The 19407-nt window shown below is 50.3% G+C and overlaps 2 protein-coding genes across 2 annotated transcripts; one reads left to right on the top strand and one right to left on the bottom strand.

Moving 5' to 3' along the window:
* Nucleotides 1-854: 854 nt before the first annotated feature.
* On the bottom strand, nucleotides 855-16012 carry LOC311578390 (uncharacterized protein; the record flags this gene model as incomplete). The annotated part of the gene is made up of 9 exons (XM_084748217.1): nucleotides 855-3060; nucleotides 3260-3327; nucleotides 4563-4939; nucleotides 5650-6012; nucleotides 6238-6534; nucleotides 8203-8227; nucleotides 9141-10457; nucleotides 13397-13554; nucleotides 15964-16012. 5 exons carry the CDS (start codon nucleotides 16010-16012, stop codon nucleotides 6395-6397), a joined length of 1689 nt encoding a protein of 562 aa, XP_084604343.1. The 3' UTR covers nucleotides 855-3060; nucleotides 3260-3327; nucleotides 4563-4939; nucleotides 5650-6012; nucleotides 6238-6394.
* Nucleotides 9785-11423, top strand: NOG (noggin). The gene has a single exon (XM_084748971.1). The coding sequence runs from the start codon at nucleotides 10050-10052 to the stop codon at nucleotides 10746-10748; it is 699 nt and encodes a 232-aa protein (XP_084605097.1). The 5' UTR covers nucleotides 9785-10049; the 3' UTR covers nucleotides 10749-11423.
* Nucleotides 16013-19407: the final 3395 nt, after the last annotated feature.

The following is a 19407-nucleotide window of genomic DNA, read 5'->3' as shown; positions in this document are numbered from 1 at the left end:
TACTTAACTAGTTAACATGGTTAAGCCTTCATGGGAGGAAAGAAATTGTACCACTCCTGATTGATCCTGTAGGGAGAGGACAAAAAAAAAAAGGCCTACAGATTGGGCTGTGCTCTTCACTTCTTTCTAAAACGTATGAAGAAATTGATTTCTAATTGACAAGTACACACCGATTAAAATTTTACTCTAACTATATAAAGTAATTTCTAATTTTTTGTAATATTCCTATGACTTATAAAGTCCCATTGAAACCAGCACATACCCCACTAAACATGCTAGTGCCTTACTTATAGGATTGTTAACTTAATGTGTGTGGCTTAAATTATTATTTTTATTTATTTATTTATTTATTTATTTATTTATTTATTTATTTATTATAGTAGTGGGGGTGTTAGTTGGTAGATGTGCAGTGAGCCTGTGGGCTTGCACATCCTATAGTGCACATGAAGAGGTCTCATGACACTTTCACAGTAGGATGCAGACTCTTCTTCCACAGTGGGATGCAGACTCAGTTCAGGTCACCGGGTTTGCGCAGCAAGGGTTTCTGCATACTGAGCCATCTTGACGGTCCTGTCTGTGTGCCCTTGCCAGTGATGCCAAAGAGGAAACTGGAAGCCCTGGATGGGCTAGGGAGAAGGTGGGAAGCCGCTGTGGCGCTTTAAGGGCGCGCTTTCATAACTTGGTAGCTCTTCTCCATTTTCAAGAGGTATACTTCATGAATTCAAATAAAAAAAACATAATACCTTTTGTTTTCTTTTGTTTTCATTTCAAAAAATTTTAATGAAGTTGGGTTAAAACAGAAAGGGAACAAAACATTATAAAAGGCGTGGGTTTTAGAGACAAGATTTCTTAAACACAATAGAAATCGAAAGCTTCATTTTTATTTTATTTTATTTATTTACTTATTTATTTATTTTGTACTTGAATTCCAAGACAGGAGGTGGGGACGTTGTCTGGGGGAGATGACATGAGGCCTCTGTTGTAGCTGAGTTGCCACACGTGACTATCACAAGGACACCTTTGGGCCTACAGATACTGAAGACCACTGAAGCCAAATGTAAGCAAAGCAAGAGGGCAGATACTTGGGAAAGGCCCAGAATCCCCACGCAGGGCACATCTCTGAGCTAAAAAGCCCCTCCTCCCAACCCACTCTCTCCCTAGAGGATCCCAGAGTCTCGACTGTGCCTTTAAGAAGCCCTCTTATTTCTTGCTTCCTCAATGTCTCCACCTATAAAATGGGACATGGTCTTACTCCCCAACACCCACCCCCCTGCCCCAGAAGGTCTGGTAAGATTCCTGGAAGATTCTAGTAAGATTCCCTGTCTGCAAGGCAAGTGGTAAAATGCAATGCGTACTAACATTGGGCTCTAGCTTCTGAGACCTGAAACAGAACAAATACGTTTCTTTTGTGCTCCTTTGCCGGCCCTGCCCTTCAGACCCATCCACTTAGGTCATTCAGTTCCAGTCCCCAGCCTTCCTCCGTCTCAAACCCATTCCAGACTGAAGAGCTGTGACCAAGCATGAGATTGGTTCAGGCTGCCTTTCCATTTTGTTTTGCTTTGTTACTCAACCCGATGGTGGGTTTGACTCGGGTATCATTTTATGTTGAAAGCAATCTCGCTGCTCTGTAGACGTCTGAGACGGGAGATTAAAGCATCGTGGAATAGCGTCTGTCACATATTCATACACACGCGCACACGTACACACCCCCCCCTGCACTCAGGGGCTCGCCAAATGTGCGTGCCCCCTCACGTTTCCACCGTGCTTGAGCAATGAACCATTTAACCAAACCGGAAACAAAGCCCGCTGGCTTCAGAAATCTTTTCAACACCATCTCCAGCTTTATTAATGCTTGGTAGTCACTCTGGGGGAACTTATTTTTTCTGGATTCACTGATGTAAATCTTGTGTTGATTTTCTCCTGGAGTATAAAAACGTTGATTGCGCGCTCTTTTCTTTTTAGAGGAGACTTACTTGAAGACGATGTAAAGTTACAAAGTGAGGCTCACTCTTTCCCTGCCCCACACTCTGATTCTCATCTCGGAGTGCAAGGGACTTGTCACTGTATTCTTAGGACTCTCCAGGAAGTTCTCCTTTGCTCACAAAATGATCTTTACATAGAGACTTAAAGCAGGGCCTTGGGGTCTGATGATCTGAATGTAACCTGAAGTCAAGCTCTGATTTTGCCACTCTGGTCTTTTTTTTTTTTCTTTGATGTGTGGTGTGTGCAATATGGTGTGTGTGTGTCTCTCTCTCTGTGTGTGTGTGTGTGTGTGTGTGTGTGTGTGTGTGTGTGTGTGTTATGTTCATGTATGTGCCCATGCCTGAGGAGACCAAAGGTTGACATCGAGTGTCTTCCTCAGTATCTCTCCACCAGTTTTTGAGACAAGGTCTCTCAGTGAACTTGGTACTCACTCACTGATTTGGCTATACTGGCTGGCCAGTGAGCCCTAGGGACTGCCAGTGTCCTTTCCCCAAGGCCAACTGCTGGAGTTACACATAAATGGCACCGTGCATACATGGCTTTTTCAAGGATCCTAGTTCCGCAGCCCCAGGTTTTGTGCAGTAAGTCCTTTACTGACTGAGCACCTCCTCAGCCTCACGCTAGTCTTGAGAACCTAAAACCACCATGCTATGCGGCTTTCCAGATTTGTTTGTTTTGTTTCTTTGTTTCTTTGTTGTCTTGGGGTTTTTGCTTGTTTGCTGTTTGTTTGTTGCTTTGTTTTTAGTGTGTTTAGAATCTCTTTGTCTTCTAGTGTCTAGTCCTCAAATGCCAGCTCCCGTCCAGCATTTCAGTCATGGGCTGCCCTAATTCTACAGCCCAAAACGTCACCAAGCCATGGAGCAGTGCTCACTCCTTTGGTCTGGGGTACCCTGATGACCTTTCAGCTCTTCCATCTTCAGCATGGAATCTTCTTGGGGAGCCCTTTTGGACCCCCGATGCTGATAGAAGTCATCACGGCACTGAAATACGAGTTCTAGTCCTCTGTTTACTTTTCCATTTTTCTCCAACAGCCTCCGAACTCATCAAGCTATATATCTGCCAGCGGGGTCACCTGCCCTGTGAACAGAAGGGTGAGAGAAAAGGAGTGGTCACAAGGCTCATCCTCAAAGGTGACCTGGGATTTGCATGGTCAAGAGTCAAAAATGAGGGGGAAAACTCAGAGAGATTAAAAAGAAAAAAGAAAGAAAGAAAGAAAGAAATGCAGGATTTGGTGGGCTGGGTACCTGGAAGTCGTGAGTCACTAGGTAACACCCACCTGAAGTGCGGTCAGTGGTCAGTTTCCAGCTTATGTCGCGCTCTATTGAGCTCCTGTCTCCTTGTTATCTTGCAAGGATAAGAAAGACTAGACATTAACACAATAAACATCCATCCAAGGTAACAGGAAGAGAGGACAGAGTGGCTGCCGAGGGGGGGTGGGGGTGGGGGGGGGTGTGCTGAGGGAGAGCCCAGGTGGAGGAAGGGAGGTATGGATATGTCTCCTACAAGAAGATATATGGGACCTCCTGGGCAGCTCACTGCTTTCTGAGGCCTGAAGAGCCACAGGAAGGAAGGAGAACAGGAGGACAGCAGCGCACATAACTGCATGTCGGTGTCTGCTGTGAGGGTTCCTAGACAGCGATGCGCTGTGTGTGCATACACATGGCGCAGGTGTTTGAGCTAGCGGGTCTCTTGTTGCCATATGTGTTGCGACATCCTATTGCCCTCCAATAAACGTGTGTTTACAGGAATAGGCACCTGTGGAAATCCCCAAGGGTCTTCACTGGGGAGTGGAAAGTAAGTCCCAGAACATTTGGAGTTTAAATATGTATTTATTTGGTAACATCTGTCTTTCACAGACTACTTGCTGGCCTACCAATAAGACTGTAGTATTACATCTATTTTTCCTTTCGAAGTACATATGATAAAAACCCAGTCCTCAGAACTAAATGCTGCCTTTTTTTTTTTTAAGTGTGTGACTGGGTTGCCGGGTTTCCTTCTCACAGAAAAACTTTGAATTTCTCCTGACTTTATATAACAGCTTAAGAAACCCAAGGCCAAGCCTGCCCACCCAGGAGAGCCAGCTAAACACACAGAGGCAGCAAGCAAAGCAGAGAGATACGTCTGTCTGCCGGCGGCATCACCCCCACCCACACCCCAGGCCCCCCACATCAGGGCAGGCTAAACATGCAGAGGCTCCTGTCTCCTGGGTGGAGAGAGGCGCCCTCGTTAAAACTCAGATAAACAGTTTATCAGGAGATGAATGAGCCACCGGGCTCCAGAGACGTCTCCCCTTCACCAGCGTGGAGCCAGATGAGGAGGGGGCCGCTGACTGAGGGAGCCAAGGGGCTGTCAGCTGGAGCGAGGCAGTCCAATGTTCCTCTCCTCCTTTGGTCTTAAACATTTTCTCTATTTTGGGAAGCGTATCTCAGATGCATTTGCCCGCTTTCTCAGCCCAGCCCACATTTCAAAGTCATTCCCTCCTTTTTCCCACTGCTCCTCCTCCTCCTCCTCCTCCCCTACTTTCTCCAGTTTTGTAACTCCACTCCTTTAACTAGACCCACATCTGCACTTGGACATACCTGATTCTAATGTACTGTGATGTTGAGCTGGCTCTCTCAGCCTCAGCTGAAGGCAAGAGGCTGATGTGGCCAGGTTTACCCCAGCTCCCGGGACACTGCAGGAACACATCACTCCATCGGCTTGGGCAAAGGGGGGCTAGGTTATAATATATCCACCTTCATCTTCTCCTGTCAGTCAAGAGAAGAAAATGGCTAGCATCTCTTAGCCCGCTAACTCCCTCTCTTTGAAAATGTGTCAGATATTACACTCAGTGGGGCAGAATCCAAAGTCATGATTGTCGTATGCCTGAGATGGTGCCAGGCATATTCAGTGGCCGTTTGCATGCCTTCTCCTTTATGGTGTCTCATGGTCCTCTGACTTCTTGGTGCTGTAGATTCTCCCAGAGAAGTAAAGTGATTCACTGAACACAGCATATTTTCAGACATCAAATCCTATGTTCCTTGGGCATCTTCCCCCTGCTGCCTCAGGCCTTCTTATTCAGGAAATAAGAAACTATGCATAGAATTCTCCCGGGCTTCCCTTGTTGTGACATGGGCCTGCCCAAGCAACTGTTTGAAAGAACCTTTCAGTTCTTTTACCAGGGATATTTTTTGCGAGACATGCACGTGTCATGGGGACTGCCAAGGCAGACCCACATTACAGCTGCTGATTGTAGCCGAGTGAGACCCACAACCCCAGCCAATGCTAAGCTCCAGACACAGTGACAGCCTGGTCAGGAGCTCAGCTGACAGCCACTCCTCCCTGGGTACACATCCCAGCCCACAGCTTCCTTTCAAAGAAATACCTCCCTCCCCCCGCCCTTTTTTTAAAACCTGATGATCAAGCTCAGTCTTTAAGAACCATAGAACCAACTTATGGAACCCCCCCCAAGAAATTCTATTGCCTTTACTCCTGAATGCTGGGAACAGCACAGCCATCCACACTCAGAGCATGTGTGTTGGGATTGCCTTCTGTCAGCCTTCTCTTGTTCCAGCTAGAGGTAGCTGGCCCATTGAGGGCAACAGGACTCTCCAAATGAGCGTCTGTCAGCAAACCACTCAGTATCTAGTCAGCCCTAAGCACCATGCATATTGAGAGATGCTTTACCTCCTTTAGGCGGTACCATTCCAACAGGAATGTGTATCCTCACTTCACAGATGAGAAGGAAGCTGGCAGGTACAAAGGTTACTCTGCAGATGAGTGGCAGGGCCAGGATTCCAACCGCACTCCACTCAGTGTGGAAGTTATCTTCGTGCCAAACCTCCGTGGAAACAGTCGCAGCTCTTCCTCCGCGCAACATGTCCCAAGATCCTTTGGCCGTCGCTCATCCAGTGTGCTTCTTTCAACTTTCAGACTCATATCCTATGTCTGGAGTATCCTCCTCTTCCTCATAAGATGGCTGCATTGCTATCCTTCATCACGACTAGCTAAAGCTCAGCTCTACCATTAACATCTCAGGCATGCAAGTCTCTGGGAGAAATGACCTATTTGGTACCTGAAAATACAGGTTGCCCCCCAGTGTAGAGCACAGCAGGGCTGTAGCCCCCCAACCCACCCACCGCCTCAAAGAGTGGCATTTCCCAACTCTGCAGGTGTCATTTGAGAAGCCAACAGTTCATATGATAATTCTCCTGATACTATTTTAGCTCGTCATAACGTTATTATAAACCTGAACAGAAATTGCCACACACTTACCAAAAGAAAGCACAGTTTATGGAAACCAGTGTGCCACCCTAGTTGACAATTCTTTGGTGATCTATGGATCTTTTCCCAATGTCCTTTAAGTACTTTCTTCCTGCGCTTGTCATCTCTCCCCTCTGGGGACTGCAGAAGTCTTGGCTGCAGGGTGGAGTCACCCCTGATTTATCTCACACTTGTTTCTCTTCCCGTTGTCCACTTGGCGGTGTTTCTCCTTTAATAAGTCATCCAAGCCATTATCAAGAATGCATGGGTTCCCACTCTTTCTTTGCTGTTTGGTCAAATCTATCCATCCTGAATAAAGGACAGAAGGCTCTGGGTTGGTTTTTTGTTTTTGTTTGTTTGTTTGTTTGTTTTTTAAACAAAACGGTTGATTTGGGACTGGAGAGAGAGAGAGAGCTGGGTGGTTAAAAGCTTTGGCTGCTCTTCTGGAGGACCTGGCTTCAATTCCCAGCGCCGACCTCCTGGCTCACAATGTCTCTCCATCATGTTCAGGACATTGAGTGGCCTTGTCTGGCCTCTGTAGGCACATGTGGCATACAAATACGCATACCAGCAAAATATGAAATAAAGTAATAATGTTTTAAAGCCTGGATTGTTCGCGATTAAACAACAACAGCAGAGGTGATTTGAAGGAGAAAAGAGAAAGACTAACAAGAGAGAAAATAGCGCAGTAAGTGGTCGCCGAGTTGGTACCTACACCGCCTCCAGGGGGCTGAGCTGGAGTTTATCTTCCAATGTCTTTACTGAAAACTTATTTTCTTAGTTACTTCTCAGCAGGGACAAAATTGCTCTGGAACATCTGATTTTGATGAGACAACACACCTATCAAAATGTAAAGTCTGTGAACTAGACTATTTTTTTAATTATCAAAATTAGATTTTTTTTATTTTATGCATGAGGCTTTTGCTTGCATACACGTCTGTGCTCCGCTAGCATGCTTGGTGCTCACAGGTGTCAGAAAAGAGCATCAGATCCCCTGGAACCAGAGTTAGGGATAGTTGTGAGCCGCAGTGTAGATTCTGGGAAGCAAACCCCAGTCCTTTGAAAAATCAGGCAGTGCTCCTTACCACTGAGCCATCTCTCCAACGGTAAGACCTAGACCAATTTTTAAAAACCAATGATCGTTCGACAGTTTTGTATGTTTTCAGATAGGATGGCCCAGAACTCACTGTGCAACTCAGGCTGGCCTCAAAGTCACAATCCTCTTTCCTCAGCCTCCCATCTTCTGGAATCACACTGGTCCCAAGAGGCCGTTTTTTGTCTCCAGTGTTGTCAAAGCAAGACCTCGTTGTAGACAGAACCCAGAGAGTCTAATTCTATTTGCCTAGACACCACAGTTGAGGGAAATGTTTGCTCCTGACACTGGCCATCCCTCTCTAGTGCTCAGGTCTTGCATAAAGGTAATACAACTACGTGCATTCCCTTCTTAGGGGACTAAAAGGAAATCTACATTTTGGGGTATTCGAGCCTGTGACACTGGGACTGCCTGACTCCCGCTCCCATCGCGTGTTGCATACCGGAGACTCCAAGTCTCTCTCCTCCACTTCTGCCAGACTCCAATCATAGGAATTGAGCAGGATCCAGCTCTTCATCCAAAGGAAAATTAGTGGGAGGGGTCACTTCAGCTCCCTTTTCTCATCAAAGGGATAATTCCTTCTTTTCAATAAGAAGTGTCCCTTTGATGGGTAAGGGGTGATAAATTTGGATTAGCGACCTAACTTGGTTTGTTAGAATTACAAAATGGTAGGAGTCAAAGGGGGCGGGGGGGGGGGGGGGAAGACCTGGAGTTAGGTCACTAATCCAAAATCTAAAGTTTAGAGAGTTACACAAGTGACTTGCCCAGGTGTACCAGGATGGACGGCGTCCAGAACTCGTGTACGTTATTTCTAATATACCTTTCCTTTCCTAGTCACCACTCTGCCCGCTGAGGCCATTTACCCTCAGCCAGATGATACAAACCTGTATTCTTGCGAAATCTGTGTACCTTAGAAGAAAAAAAAACAACTCTCAGGACGTTTGTTTACACTACGGGCCTGGAGATCTTTGAGACAACATGCAGAGGCATAAAGTGCCGGTCAGTATCCACACAAATGACACAGATGCAGAATTTGAAACAGAGCCAGTCTAGCAGAGAAACACGCCCACCCTACCCCCTCTAGCCTGCACCAGGTGTAGGGATCACAAAGGGCCAGCAGAGGGCGCGCCGCCCCCAGGGAGGCGAGACCTAGTTGTACTAAGCCACCAAGGTTAGGGGATCAGCGGGCTAGGAGGACGCACCCCTATCTCTCTGCCACTCACCGTGTAGAGCCAGGCCAAGGAGGAGGAGGAGAAGACCACCCCCCTTCATGGGCCTGGGGGGGGGCAAAGAAGCAAGAGTGCTGCCTAGAAATTACATCACGCTGCGCAACTCTGCGGCTCTAGGAGTGTGTGTGTGTGTGTGTGTGTGTGTGTGTGTGTGTGTGTGTGTGTGTGTGTGTGTGTGTGTGTGTGTGTTTTGGGGGAAGGGAAGGGGACTTACACCAAGCCCGAAAAAAAGAGACGCACCCAGGAAAATGCTCCATACACAGAGAAATTTCTTGCTAGGAACTGCACTAAAAATCGAGCCCCCCACCTCCACCCACTCCCCCGGCATCTCCTAGCCGCTCCCCTCTGGGTGCAAAGCACTCAGCTAGTGAGAGTTCCCTAGCCCCACCTCAACAAACCCACACCCCTCAACTCCAGCCCTGCACCCTCCAGCCTGGCTCCAGCGCCGCCGCGAGCTTTCCCCGGGACTGGCCCTGGCGGGGCGCCTAGAGCCCCATTGCATTGCTCCAGGAGAAAGGAGGGGGGCGGTGCATTTTGCAGGAGGAGGAGAACCGGGGTGGGGGGGTCGGGGGGGGAGAAAATTGCGCGGAGACCTGCCAAGCGCCACCGCCGCCGCCGCCGCCACCGCCGCTGCCGCGCCGCCGTCGCCTGTGAGCTCCGGCGGGCAGCCTGACTGTCCGCTTCCCGGGGCATCTGGGTCCGGCAGGGCACAGCCCTAAGGCGCTGCCGGAGCCGCCGCCGCCGCCGCGACCAGTGCAGTCGCTTTCCCCCGAGCCCGTGCAGCTCCGGCTCCTCGCGGGTGGAGGAGTGGGGGGTGGGGTTGTTGTTTGGGGGGAAGAAGGGGGAGGGGGCAACGCGGAGAGAGTCAGTGGTTTCCATGGTGATGGAGCTGAAAGTGCAGGAAATTTAAAGGCTTGAACCCTGCGAGACAGACAAACCGGTGCCAACGTGCGCGGACGCCGCCGCCGCTGCCGCCGCCGCCGCCGCCACCGCCGCCGCCGCCACCACCGCCGCTGGAGTCCGCCGGGCAGAGCCGGCTGCGCAGCCCGGAGCAGGCGGAGGGAAGTGGCCCAGGACCCGTTCGACCCGCGGCGCCGCAGAGAGAGGCAGGACGCCGAGCGACTGGAGGAGGAGGAGAGAAGAGGCTCGTCCACGCGCCCTGCGCCGCCGGCAGCCCGGGAGAGCAGCGAGGAGCCGGCGCCCCCAGCGCCCCACGGTCGCTCTGGAGTAATCTCGGATGCCCGGCAGCGGCCGCCTTCCCAAGTAGAGCGGCGGGGGTGGGGGGGAGTTGCGGCCAACTCGTGCGCGTCTTCTGCGCCGCGGCGGGAGCCGGCGCTGCGCGAACGGCTCTCCTCGCGGCTCATGCAGCCTGCCCTGCGTCTGCCCAGCTTCGGGTGAGCCGCCTCCGGAGGGACCGGGGAACGCGGCAGCGCCGCGGACTCGGCGTGCTCTCCTCCGGGGACGCGGGACGAAGAGACAGCCCCGGGGCGCGCGCGAGAGGCATGGAGCGCTGCCCCAGCCTGGGGGTCACCCTCTACGCCCTGGTGGTGGTCCTGGGGCTGCGGGCAGCACCGGCCGGCGGCCAGCACTATCTGCACATCCGCCCGGCGCCCAGCGACAACCTGCCCCTGGTGGACCTCATCGAACACCCAGACCCTATCTTTGACCCTAAAGAGAAGGATCTGAACGAGACGCTGCTGCGATCGCTGCTCGGGGGCCACTACGACCCGGGCTTCATGGCCACTTCGCCCCCAGAGGACCGACCCGGAGGGGGCGGGGGACCGGCTGGGGGTGCAGAGGACCTGGCGGAGCTGGACCAGCTGCTGCGGCAGCGGCCGTCGGGGGCCATGCCGAGCGAGATCAAAGGGCTGGAGTTCTCCGAGGGCTTGGCCCAAGGCAAGAAGCAGCGCCTAAGCAAGAAGCTGAGGAGGAAGTTACAGATGTGGCTGTGGTCACAGACCTTCTGCCCCGTGCTGTACGCGTGGAACGACCTGGGCAGCCGCTTTTGGCCACGCTACGTGAAGGTGGGCAGCTGCTTCAGCAAGCGCTCCTGCTCTGTGCCCGAGGGCATGGTGTGTAAGCCGTCCAAGTCTGTGCACCTCACCGTGCTGCGGTGGCGCTGTCAGCGGCGCGGGGGTCAGCGCTGCGGCTGGATTCCCATCCAGTACCCCATCATTTCCGAGTGTAAGTGTTCCTGCTAGAACTCGGGGCCCCCTGCCCGCGCCCAGACACTTGATGGATCCCTACCAACGCCCCCTACACCGCCTCCAACCAGTTCCACCACCCTCTAGCGAGGGTTTTCAATGAACTTTTTTTTTTCTTCTTGGCTACAGAGACCTGGCTTTCTGGTTCATGTAATGCACTGTTTAACTGTGTAGGAATGTATATGTGTGTGTATATACGGTCCCAGTTTTAATTTACTTATTAAAAGGTCAGTATTATACGTCAAAAGTTACCGGCTTCTACTGTATTAAAAAAAAAAAGCAAGCAAAAGGAAAAAAAAAGCAGAGAAAAGAGAAACTTATTCTGGTCGTTGGTAATAATGTTAACCTGCTATTTATATCCCAGTGCCCTTCGCATGGCGAAGCAGGGGGGAAAAGTTATTTTTTCTTAAAAGTACAAAGAGAGGGGAACTTTTGTAGAAGGACTTTTTAAAAAGCTATTTTCCATTCTTCGGAAAGTGTTTTGATTTTCCTTAGACCTCGAAGAAGCTATAGAGTTCAATGTTATTTTACAGTTATTGTAAATATAGAGAGAACAAATGGAATGACTAATCATTGTAAATTAAGAGTATCTGCTATTTATTCTTTATAATATCCCGTGTAGTAAATAAGAAAGAAGTGCAGAACAGGATTAAAGAAAACCACTAAAACCGACTGAGCTGGACACTGTGATTCACTGCGTTGGTGATTGATTGGAGGGGGGGTATGTCGCCGCGCTTACTATGCCTATTGGGAGACAAGCTCATCGGACTCCTCTCCTATGGGGTGATGAAGGTGACTGTAAAATGTTCAGTGTGGGGGGGGGGGGGCTGGTATTCTCAAACCCCATATTCTAAGTGTCCTGTGGCTTCTACCGAATCTCCCATGGTACCCTCCCCCGTGACACCAAAGCTCGGGCCTGTAGTGACCTCGACACCCAGCCGGCCCCCTGGAGCTGACCCCGGGCTGGGCCGATGAAGGGGGGGAGGGAGAGGGGCGGCTGCTTTGTCCAGGCTGACAGGCCCTTCACAATGGGGACACGTGTCTTTCACACCTTCCCTGGGGGCGGAGTGCCGCTGAAACTTGACCCCCGAGGAATGGTGGGGGGGGAGATCAGAGCGCGCCCACCCAGATCCCACTACCCCTCCCTCCTTGCACCCCCACCACAATAACCAGCGCTTGTTAACCCTTTGCATGCCCGGAAACTACAATGGTTGGGGCTAAAGCCACCCCTTGAATTCAACTACAGGGATCCTGCAGGTCTGGAGCCCACACATCCCAGGTCCACAGCTGACTAGGGAGAGATAATTTGGATATTTGACATTCACCTGGGCCTCCTCCAAAACGTAAGACAGGCTGAAGTCCCAAATTTCAGAGGGGTGTAAAACTAGGTACAATAACCAACTCTGGGACCAGCAACTGGAGAGAGAGAGACACGACCCCTGAATAAGGTGGGGAAAACAGAATGGGATTTTGCGCCCCGCCCCTTAAAAATCCAACTTCCTGGGATCATCTCAAGATTTTCTCGTGCATCCCTCCACCTCAATCCCCAGTGGCGGCCATCCACACAGCTCCACGTGGGCCGGCTTCCTGACACCGCTCCCGGCTCCTTTTATTTATCTTGGACTCCACAGTCGCTCTCCTTTGCTCCCTTCCCCACCCCCTTGCCACCTCGTCGCGCCTCCCTCCCGGCCTCATGTCCTCCGCCTCCCTTCCTCTCCCCCCCTCCCCCCCGGAGTCTCAGCGAATCTATGCTAATTATTTCAAACCTGCGCCGGGTCCCCAGCTCAGTCTCAAAGCCCGGGGCCCCGCCCTCTCTGTCCCTCCAGCCGGGCGCTTTCTTCCCTCCCGACCCAGCCTCGGTGGCTCCTCATTTCAATAGCCTAGCCCGGGAGCCGGAGCCCCCTCCCCGGCGCTGCCTCCGTCAGCCGTGGGACAGACGTTAGGGTATTCATTAACTGGGAGCCGAGGAATAACGGCATTATTCCCCCCAGAGAGGGCACCCTGCCCCCGCGACTATCTGAGGCTTCATTGTAAAAGGATTAAAAGTTAAAGACCTCCATCTTATGATTCTTTCATTTAATCTTTCTGGCGCCTGGGAGACATGCTCGATGGATGATGGCTTTTAAAATATTCCTAATGTCGGCTACCTTAAGACTCCAAGCCGGGCAAACAAACGTAATTTATTTCCAGAAGAAAGAGGATATTGAGATGTTTAAGTTTATGAACCGCCGTCCCCATGTATATTTGTTAAGTTCTGACAAATACCCAAATAACGTTAAAAATCAGCCATTCATCACTTATGAATTTATGCAAAACTTTCTGTGCCCCGGGCCAATATTTTTGTAGACAGAGTTTCACTTGCGAGGGGCGGAGGAGGTGGGGAGGAGGGACGAGGAGGGGGCTTGAGTCGGGGGGGGGGGGAGCCAAAGCAAGAATTTTCATGCCTGGTAAACACGCGAATTATGCGAAGAGAGTTATTCCCAGCTGGGCGGGCAGCCAAAACTCAGAGAGCGCACGGAGGCCAGCGCCCCCACCCCCACGTTGGTAATGTCATTGGATTACAATGCGAGGTCTTCCCTCCGCGACGCCCCCTCCTCCCGCCGCGGGCCCGCCCGCCCGCGCCCCTCCTCCCCACCCCTGCCCACTTGGAAAACCCTCTCGCAGCCGGCGAGCTTCTCGGCTTTCAGAGCCAGGAGCCAGGGTGAGCTGGGAGGACCGGCGCTGCAGACGTGACGGGCCACAGACCACCGCACTGACAGACCTGGAGGGCTAGCCCAAGGCCTCTCCGAGCGCACAGTGATCCCTGCAGGACGCAGGCGGTCCCAGAAGAAGAAGGCAGGAGGCGCTGGTCCTGGAAGGAACCTGTGTGCCTGAAGATGATGCACTGCCCTTGCCACTCTCTGTTCCTATTATGCTTAGTGTCCATAGTGCTTTAATACTAAGGGAGAGAAGTGTAAGCAAAGAGGTGCCATCACCTACTGCCTGTTTCCTAGGAGGAGGAAAGTTGATGTAGTCCTCTGTGGCTGTGGCGGCCTGTGTCACTAAACTAATGTAGCTGCTGGGGTACAGTGTCTTCCCCCATGGAGATACATAACTACTGCAGATACATCGCCTTTACCAAACCCAGTACCCAATCAGAGTGCTGAGAGAGGCTCCCCTCAGGGTTATTAGGGTTCCCTCTCTCTCTCTCTCTCTCTCTCTCTCTCTCTCTCTCTCTCTCTCTCTTTTAAATTTCTCCCCTTATTTCCGGCCATCCTTTCAACACCCAGCCACTCTCCACCCTCAAGAAAACTGAGGTCAAATGTCCACGGAAGGCCCCCACGGCCCCCAGAGTCCGGGAACGAGATCTGGCTCCCCGTTGAGACAGAGAAGCCGGAGGTCCATTATCAGTCTTGCTTCTGAGACTCCTGGGAAAGGAGGGTTGAAGGTTGGTGGCAGCTGCAGGAGGAAGCTGGCTGTGTATTAAGAGCTCTTAGCTGTGCTAGAAGGGGACAGTAAGGGGAGGGCCCAGCCCATATTGGTATTTTGAAGGGGGTGATTCATCCTTTTCCTTTAATGCTCTTGGAATGTTAGGGCTGGAGGGGGGCTTAGATTCCAGTGCCCACCACTCAATCTGCTGATGAGAAGACAGAGTCCCGAGCAGCCGCTTGCTGACATCACATCAACTAATACCCTTGGCTTTGGCCTCTCTCTCTCTCTCTCTCTCTCTCTCTCTCTCTCTCTCTCTCTCTCTCTCTCTTTCTCCCTTTCTCTCCCTCTATTTTCTTCACCAATCTCTCTCTCACACACCCAACACACACTCCCTCCTTTCTTCTGTTTTTTTCCTTATTCTTTAAGAAAAGTTACTGGTGGGAGAGCCTTCCCGAATAGACACCATCCCAAAGGCTCCTCAAGTTGACTGGCCAGCCTGTTGCACCCACGTGGCAGGCATACATTAAGAACTCCCCTTTGTACCAAGCACACGTGGAGCTAGAGCCTTTGGCCCTGTTCTCATCTGAGTCCTCTCTCGTTTCCAAATAAGGACACTGGAGTTCAGAGAGTTTAAACATCTTGCCCAAAGCCACACAGTAAGTGACACAGATATGATTCAAAAATCCAAGTCATCACCGAAGCCCGTGCCTCTCCTGGAGATTTCTTTTTTTTTTTTTTCAAGGACTTGAGCACGTGGCTTGGGAATCAGTGTGTGCCACTTCAGATCCGGGTCAGCCTCAATGCAGGTAGATTGTGTGACTATTTACATAGCGGTATGTATCCATTTTCTCATCCCACCCAAGGGGCTGACCATGCGCTAGGGGAGTGAGACATGAGCGAGGCTCAAGGCAGTGAAAGAAGATTTAAAACATCAACTGAGAAGGCCAGAGAGAAGGAAGAGCTCATCCGGACTGGGCAGCTGGGGAAGGAGTTTGATTAAAATCTCAATAAGCAAGTTGAATGTCACCCCACTAAATGAGGGTGGGAGAGAAAGGGGACATTTGGACTGAGAGTGCAGAGCATGTAAGTAAAGAAATGGTGTGGGACAAGTATTTGTGTGTTTGGGAAATAGCTCCAACTTTAGCATAGACTGGATTCGTGCTGAGAAAGCAAGCAATAAAGTCTGAAAAGGAGGCTGAAGCCCAGAATGAGGGAGAATTGGGAAGGCCAGCTACAAGCCCCAAGCCTGATTTCTCAAGCAATAGGGAGAGCTCATGAATAGGACAGAGATGCCACATGAGCTCTACAGCAAAAAGGAATCATTTATTTGTTCAATCAACAGTGGGGGGGGGGGAAGCACTGTTCTGGCTATGTATTACAACACAACTAGCGATCCCAAAATCGAGTCTTAAAACAGCCATTTAGCTCCAAGTATAAGTCCGTTAAGTTCAGAGAGTCTACCCACTGCGTTCATTGTGTCAACGGAGCCGTGGTAGATTGGCTCTCAGAAGGACAACTTAGTACCTGGCTGTGAGCCAGCTCAACCAGAATGCTGACCAGAGCTGCCCCCCCACTCCCCCTGCTGCCCCCCCCCACTGCCTTCTCCCTACGCTTTGGTTTTTCTCCTCAGCATAATGGCTTCAGGACAGCTAGACACACTTGGCAGCTACAACCCTAAGAGAAAGTGTCTCTAGAGGCTCAGATGGTGGCTGCAAGGCATCTTCTGACAGTCTTGAAACTCTTGTGACACCGTTTCCAGTTTAGTCTACTGGTTAAGCAAGCCTCTCGGGCCAGCCCAGACGCAAGGCGAAGGACACCAACACGACCTCTCCATGGAGGAGCAGGGACATATTGTGGCTGCAGCAAGCCCCTTTGTGTTAAGCACTGCCCTAGGTCAAAGCTGTTGAGTTTCTCCAGACCCACACCCAAACAGAGTCATTTCCAACTGAAGTCTGGCACTGTTGGCCAAGAGGGATGGGAGATGGTGACAGTGGCTTCTAAAAGGCTGGTTATGGGGGACCTTGCTGAGGCCTGTGCTTGTGAGGCATCAGGGCCTTGTTGGCCAGAAGGCTGGAGAGGACTTGGTGACTGATGGTTGACGGGCTGACGGCGATGCCTAAGTGGCGGCTGACGTTTCAGCCTGCGAGGAACCAGGCACAGAAGGTGACCTCAGAGGAGTGCTCTCTGACCTTTTCTTACCTGTCCCCACCCTGCACAACAGTGGTTGACACTGGAAAAGTCTTCCATAAATACTACGCAGAAGGAAATAAGCAGGGGTCCGGGGATGCTTTAATGCGTCGTTTAACAAGAGATGAGGTAGGAAGAAGGGTCTTGTGGATTTAAATTTGTATAAAACAAATAAAAAAGGTAAACATGCTGATTAGAAGACAGAGAGAAGGCCACTGTGATTGGAAAGAAAGGAGTGCCTTTAAAGGTCCCCCATCCAACCCAAGACATGAGGATGACAAAGCTGCCAAGGATGCTAAGAATACAACCCAGCAGAGAACTGCAAAATTTCTTAACATATTGAGTCGGCTTTGGAACCCTGGTACACGGTTCTCAAGCATGAACTTTATGGATGACAACATTGTATCACAATATCAGCAGGCTAGAACGGCCCTTGAAGGCAAACAGAAGTTGGCTCCAGCCTACATTTGTTTTATTTATTTATTTATTTATTTTGGATAAAGTAATGATTTGCTGGGCACTGGGAACAGTTGTCTCCTTTAAATAGGACGCAGGTCCCTTGTCTAGCTACAGAGCCCACCTCTCCCGACTGGGTGTGTCAATCATTGTAGTACTTACTGAGACTACTGTAAGCATTCAAAGTTGAGAGCCCTTTAGTAAAGTGGACTGAAAGTCAACGGTATTTCCATTCTTTTGAAATGAGGAAAGAAACAGGAAACCTTACACAAACTTTGGAAAGAGGGGTATAAGAAGGGGGCCCAGGGATCCCAAACCCTATAATGTTTTGAGGGAAATATTATAGAATTACAGCATTTCTTAGGGGGTGTCCTGAAACTTCTCTCTTCTACCCTTCATCTGATGCAGAAACTAAGGCTTAAGGTCAACGGAAGAGGCCTACTTCTGCAAGCTTTGGATCCGAACAGGCAGCAGAGGCAACATTTACAGATTCCCAAGTCAACTCTTCTTTTAAAGTCACTAATGATGTACACAGCATCAAACTTCCTTAATTAATCTTTAAATTTATGCTTATGCGTGCGTGCCACATGATTGCTGTGCCTACGGAGACCAGTAGGGGACATCAGGTCCCCTAGAAGTGGAGTTACAGGCAGTGCTAAGTCTGAGGTAGGCACTGGGAGTGGAACAGCCTGCAAGAACAGCAAGTGCTCTTGACCACTGAGCCAGCTCTCCAGCCCCGACGACAGTGTTAACAATTTTTAAAGCCTACTTTTAGAGAGAGATGGGGCTCCTGAGGACAGGAACCAGGTCTGCGCTAGCTCAGAACCCGACCCAGCATCAGGAAACACAGACCACAGGAGTGAAGTGCAAAGCCCCAGTTCATGAGAACCAAAGTAGCTGCCAGAAAGGTAAGGCAGAAGACAGGGCACTCACTGGACTCTTTCCTGGTCATGGGAGGGAGCAGCTGGACTTGTGTCCTCCCATCTGGAACATCTATCTGTAATACCCGCTGCTATTTCTCTGTAGCCAAGGTACAGAAGTCAACCGTACACCTGAAGACACTCGGCAAATCTGTGCGATTGCAATAAGGATGACAGTGGGGGTGGCGCCCCCCCCCCCCGCTTGTGACAAAGGCCCTGCAGACGATGTTGTAGAGGACTCCCAAGTGACGCTGAACCTATTCAGTGAAGACAACAAAAGTAGTCAGGCAAGGGAAATAGCCTTCCCCCATTTCACAGACTTCAAAACCTAGGGCAACAGGAAGCCCGACATTCTCTTCCACCATCCAGCTGCTGGTTGACAGTGGAGGCAGGAGCCCAGTGGTGCACGGGCTGCTAGCTAGAGAGGCAGGAGGCTCAAAGATCACTAAGCTCCTAATTTCTAGCCGCGCGCTCTCCTTCCATATTCACCCCAGCTCCAATCCATTCTCCACGCTACAGACTGAGTGACCTTAAGACACACATGTGGTCTTGTCACTCCCCTGCTTAAAACCTCTCAAAGCCTTCCCAGTGCTGTAGGACGAAGAGCAGAATTCTTCCCAGGCTGCGTACTCTCCTCCCTGGCTCTGGGTTCAAGCGACGCAGGAGGCTCCCTATCCCCACTGCTTCCAGGGCCTTTGCACATGCCATAGCCTTTTTCTGGGGTGCCTTCCTCTGCCGCCAGTATCCCTAAGTGCCACGATCCTTCACACCTCATTCTTGGGGACAGAGTGTCCCCTCTACTCCATGCTGTCTTAGCTGTCTGCTTTTATTTCATAAAACACATTGAAATTTGTAGCTGATGCTGTCATATATTGTTTGAATTAGAAACTTTATGAGAACTGAATTGTTATGTGATTTTTTTTTCATTGTGTGTGACCATCAGAAACATGTACTTATCACAAATCCAGGTTCAACTGTATCCAAAGTTATGTCCTCAAGAACTATAGAGTCAAAAAAAAATGCAAAACAGAAACAAAAAAACTAACTGGGATTTATCTCAGTTAGTAGAGTGCCTGCCTAGCATGTAAGAAGTCCTGAGTCCCATAAACCAGACATGGTGGTACATTTCTGTGATTCCACAGCTTGGGAGGTAGACATAGGAGGATCAGAAGTTCAAGACTGGGGAGGAAGAGATGCTCAGAAAAGTAGGTGTTGCTCTTGCAGAGGACCAGGGTTCAGTTCCCAGCACCCACATGGTGATCAACAACAGTTTATAGCTAGGGTTCCAGGAAAGCCAACACCCTCATGCAAGCTTCCATGCATACTGCATGCACATGGTGCATAGATATACATACAGGCAAAACACCCATGCACACAAAATAAATACAATTTTTTTTAATCTCAAAGATTTTGGCTACAAACAATGGCTGAAGCCGTCCTGAGATACCTAACACTCTCTCTTTAAAAAGCAAAAGAAGAAAGGAGGTGGAGGAATATAATCGAGCTACAAAATACCTCATAATGTTTTAAATAAATTTGCAATTTTGCAATGAGCTTTGCTGACAGCTATCCAGGAACACATGTGGCCCACAGGCTGCACAGTGAACACACCTGTTAGGTCAATCACTCCACATAGCCTTTGATACTGCTGAGGGAACCAGTAAACATGAGACGGATGAGTC

Source organism: Acomys minous, assembly GCF_964271855.1.
Source record: "Acomys minous genome assembly, chromosome: 12".
NCBI classification, from domain to species: Eukaryota; Metazoa; Chordata; class Mammalia; order Rodentia; family Muridae; genus Acomys; species Acomys minous.
Note: the sequence above shows the minus strand (reverse complement) of the source record. Positions and strands in the feature narration are given on the sequence as shown.

Excerpts from the sequence above, each read along its gene's own strand:
- NOG (XM_084748971.1), top strand. The coding sequence starts at position 10,050 with ATGGAGCGCTGCCCCAGCCTGGGGGTCACCCTCTACGCCCTGGTGGTG.